Source organism: Phytophthora infestans, genomic scaffold (assembly GCF_000142945.1).
Source record: "Phytophthora infestans T30-4 supercont1.11 genomic scaffold, whole genome shotgun sequence".
NCBI classification, from domain to species: Eukaryota; Oomycota; class Peronosporomycetes; order Peronosporales; family Peronosporaceae; genus Phytophthora; species Phytophthora infestans.
In genome coordinates, this window is record NW_003303748.1 from 656,231 (window position 1) to 660,922 (window position 4,692).

Genomic DNA, 4,692 nt, shown 5'->3' on the forward strand with positions numbered 1-4,692 from the left:
TTAGTGATAAACTGATGAGGAATCCGAGAACGCTGACAAGGTAGACTCCGAGAACGTTGAAGCGCTATCGTACGAGTCGTGGTAGCCCGTTGCTTGGTCTTGAGCGGCCTCCTGAGTGCTACAGTTGATGGCCTTGCTCATGCACTGCGAGCAGAAGACGATCTTTCGCTGAATGAGCTCGTTCTCCTGTCCGATGAAGTACATTCGTTCTCGTACTTTGCACGAGTAGCACACGGTACCGCTGCAGAGCTTGCACGTGCTTCTACCGATACCCGGGATACTCTTACTTTTCCCGCACATAACGCACCCTTTCTGGAGTCGGTTGTCTTCTCGAAGCTTGAAGCCAGCGTGCTGACGTTGTAACATCCACGCCACTTTTTTCAGCTGACCACAGCGCACGTAGTTGGTCGCAGTGAGCATTGAGCTCGCTGCTGCTGGCATGAAGAGCATTCGCTTCGTCTTCTGTCCTGGGTCGATGATACACGACCCAAACGTGTCGATAATAGTGCTGTGGATGTGTCGGTAGAAGGCCACCGCTGAAAGATTCCCGCGAATAAGATAAGGGAGTGGCTTTGTTTGCGGGAATTCGATAGAATGTAGAACGTGGTAGCCGATGCGCTCGCCGTTCTCGAGCTGGAGGATATCTGTCGCCTCAATGACCACAAAGTCTCGACATTTGTGGGACTTCAACGCGGCATCTGTCGCCATCCACTTCACCGTTAGCGACCGGAAAGGTTCCTTTTCGCTTGGTTCCACTACGGGACACAGAATCGCACCACTTTCCACGTCTCCTACGTACGCTGCCTTGATACGCATCGTGTCCCGCGTCGTGTTGATAATCCCGAACATGAGATCCTCGAGCTCGCCTACTACAGTGCCGACAGTCATCATGACGGCCATGTCCTTCTCGTGCTCGCTTAACTGGATCGGGTTGTTCGGTATGAGTCCCTTACGTGCCTGATCCTTCTGAGAACGCTCGCTGTAGATATGGAGATCCTCCTTGGACTTGACATGTTCCCAGCGACGCTCGTCCAAGCGGTGTTGGTCTGTCACGAAGAATTGTTCATATTTCTGGAAATGGTTCTGTACACATCCGTTGACGAGCTCGATGAGCTCTTCTCGCTGTTGCTCGGTCACGTTGAGATCCGGGTAGGGATTCCTCGTGAACCCGTCCTTCGGCATCGTGCAACGCGCTCACAAGGGGAAAAATGCCAAGTGAGACGATTTCAAGTCCGTGCCGCCCATATGCTGCGGGCATCAACGGTTGGCCGGGTTGATTCAACCCGGCCTGACCGCTGTGTCAGGTCAGCAACGCCGTTCAAGTCTCATCCTTTGCAAAGGGACGACCGGGGACGACCGGCATGCAGCGTAGAATGTAGGCAGGGTCAGAGTAGAGACTGCACAGGGATAGACGCTAAATTATGCGGAGCATGTCGATAAAACAGCAATGCGTTTCGTGGTCACCGACGTGACCGGAGCTCTGAATGTTCAAAGCCGTTGTGTGCATGTTACCGTCGGGATGGTCCGACGTCGCGCTGTATGAGGTGGGAATTTTTCAAGTCGTCTTTATGTTCATGTGTTGATACCATTGCTGAAGGAGTGTTGAGTGTTCGGGTCGACAGGGTAAAGCAACGCAAAATGTGATAGGAAGCTTTGGAACGTCCAACTGGCGAACGTACGTGCCTTCCTGTCAAGCCGCAAGGACACTGCTGCGAGCTGTAAGTCTCATGTAAGACTGTAAGTTTTGCATGTACTTTACTGGTATTAATAACAGCACTTGAATCGCCAACAGATTATTGTTTTTTCGTGGGGAATATTTACAGTCTGACTTCTTCTTCAGGCTTACTTGAAGTAAATATTTAGAAACATATAACAAGCCTTCAAAACTATTACTTAATTAAGAGCACGTCCTAAAAGCGTGATTTTTTTTTCTGTCATGATCGCGTTCTTTTTTTAAACGGAAAATGTAGAGCCCATGTTTTTATCACCATGTTTAAAACTGTTATGTATCCATGTGTGACCATGTTTGTAATTTAAAAAAATCCACTCGGTAAATTACGAATCGCACAGCCACTCATTCTGCCACGTGACGCACCTCCCACCGCCGCTAACGAAGCTCTGTTGCCCCTGCCAGGCTGCCCAGCCTGCCGAACTTCAGGTAGTGTCTCCCCGCAGACGCATGTACTTATCGCGTCTCGTGGTCAACGATGTCTAACGCTGCTTGCCGTTTTCAAAGCTATTATTGCTGTATGTGCACCAGACCCGCAATTTCTCAGAAGCCCCGGGGCTTCAAACCTCAGCCACTCTCCCAGAACACGCCCCCCCCACTCTCCCAGAACACGCCCCCCCCTCCTCCCGTGCTATACTGGTACGTCGTGTGTCATGCGTGTACGTCGAATGCTATGGAAGCTAACTATTATTGCGTGGATCTAACAGTAACACGTGTGAGGTTACGGAACAAGACACGCGCCGCAAGCACGTGGACAACGAGGGCAGGTTGTGCTGCATACACTGAAGCGATCACGTATGTGTACATGCATTGAAGAAAACATGGACTCCATGTTTCCCGTGTTTATCCCATGACCTTACAATGTTTGCTGTGAATATGCTTGGTGTCTGCTAGAACAATGGTCCGTACGAGCAAGACTGCAAGTATACTTCGAGCCATGGCGGTTTCCTGCAGCAGCAGCAGCGACGACGCCGAGGCGGACTCTGGTTCGTCCGTGCAGAGTGACGTGGGCGTAAGTTCAAGTGTTATCAATAACGGCATACAAGCAGCTCAAGCCACGGACGCGCTTGACGAATACACCGTTGCTGATCTGGAAACAGCACGTCACGGTGATGCTGCGCAATCTGAAGAATCACTGCGTTCATCAGATGATGTGGAAGGCGCGGCTGGTGACACACTTAATGAAGAAGAGAGTGATACTTCTGGAACAAGCACAAGTACGCGATCGCGAAAGAGGACACTAATGGAGAGCAACGTGGAGCTCGAGTACGTCCCATCTTTGACACCGTTTCACAAGAATTGGAAGCGTTTCGAGGAATATCTAGCGCAGTACCAGAAAGACACTTCGACAGTACTGGTCGTGTCAGAAACGCTGAACGTTCGCTTACGCAATCAACAGATTAAGAAAATGAAATCTTTTTCCGGGAAAGCCGAGTCCGACATGCCGCTCGTCCCTGATTCCATGGACCCGTATCAGAGGGTGTATATCTGCACTCATGGTTGGAGGAATCGTGTGCGTTCGAAAGGCGTGCGCCCTTTGCATAGCGTGAGCGCAACGGAGTGCAAAGTACGGTTTGTGGCGCAAGTGGTGAAGAAAGCAGACAAGGAGTGGAGAGTCCAAGTGAAGCTGGCATTCTACGGACACAACCACCCTGTATCCGAGGATATATACCAGTCGTATCCGAAGGTCCGCCAACTACCTGCAAGCTCGCCCGTTATGCGTGATGTGGAGCTTATTATTGCCAGCGGCAGCAAATCCAGCCGCTTGTACGATTACATCCGTACCAATTCGCCACACCGTATGCAAATGCAGGACGTGTACAACCTTGTTGCCAAGATAAAGAAGTCGGGTGCGTAGTATTTCAATGTGGACTTTGTATTCGAGCGTGGCTAACAATCGGTTTTGTAGGCAGCACGCTATCCGACGAAGACCAAGTAGCAGAATTGCTGTTACAGTTTGGCATGGCGGCAGGGAGCAACGTGACGAATGTAGAAGTAAATTGTCGGGGGCACACGGCCGTGGTCTCTATCTGCTCGCAGCACATGCGCAAGTTGTACAAACGCTTTCCAGAGCTGCTTCTAGTTGACTGTACGCACAAGACCAACCGGTACGACACCCAACCATGTTTGACCATGTTTGGACCAGGTATTTATCATGTTTGAATGCATGGTGGATACATGTTACCCTATTCTGGCCATGTATTAACTGTGAAATGTGTATTTTATGTAGATACAACTACCAGCTGTGTACATTTATGGTCATGGACCAGTTTGGAAACGGACAAGCTGTTCAGCACTCTGTGATCGAGCGCAATGCTGACTGGCATATGCTCAAGCTGATCGAACATTTCCAAGCTGTGAACGATTGGGACGAGACTCTAGTAATCATGGTCGACAAGGACCTGAATAAGATTGCCGTTCTGAAAGAGATGTTTCCTACGGCGCGAATTTTGTTGTGCCATTTCCACGTGATCAAGTGGCTACGTGGCGCTATCCGACTTGACAAAAAGTACGGAACGTACCCGAGCGCTTTATTGCAGCAGTTGGATTTCTGTGTGGCGAACATGGTATACGCAAGGACGGAGGAGGACCTAAAGAATAATGCAGAAGAATTCAAGACTCTAGCTTGCCGAGATGGTCAAACCGCTCTGTGGGAGTACTTCGCGAACCCCTCCTGAAGATAGCGTGCCGTACCGTCTTCCCGAGGCTATGGTACAGAAAGCGCTAGCAGATATTGAACGCAGGACACCCTACGGTGAAGTTATGGATCTCAGTACGCCGATGGACGCAAGCGTAGAATGCTGGGTAGCAGACATAGATGGTGTGGGTGTGTTTACACAACGCCAGCTGATGGCGATGCAATTTTTGTGGAGCTTCTCTGCAGCATGCGCGAACGGCTTAAAATGCTACTCATGGCTGATGGGTAAGGTGGACATACTCTTTGACAATGACCAAGCCGCTTT

General features: G+C 50.2%; 1 protein-coding gene across 1 annotated transcript; it reads right to left on the bottom strand.

Moving 5' to 3' along the window:
- On the bottom strand, positions 1 to 1,196 carry PITG_07426 (uncharacterized protein; the record flags this gene model as incomplete). Its single annotated transcript, XM_002904407.1, has 1 exon — positions 1 to 1,196. The coding sequence occupies one exon, from the start codon at positions 1,180 to 1,182 to the stop codon at positions 1 to 3; it is 1,182 nt and encodes a 393-aa protein (XP_002904453.1).
- Positions 1,197 to 4,692: the final 3,496 nt, after the last annotated feature.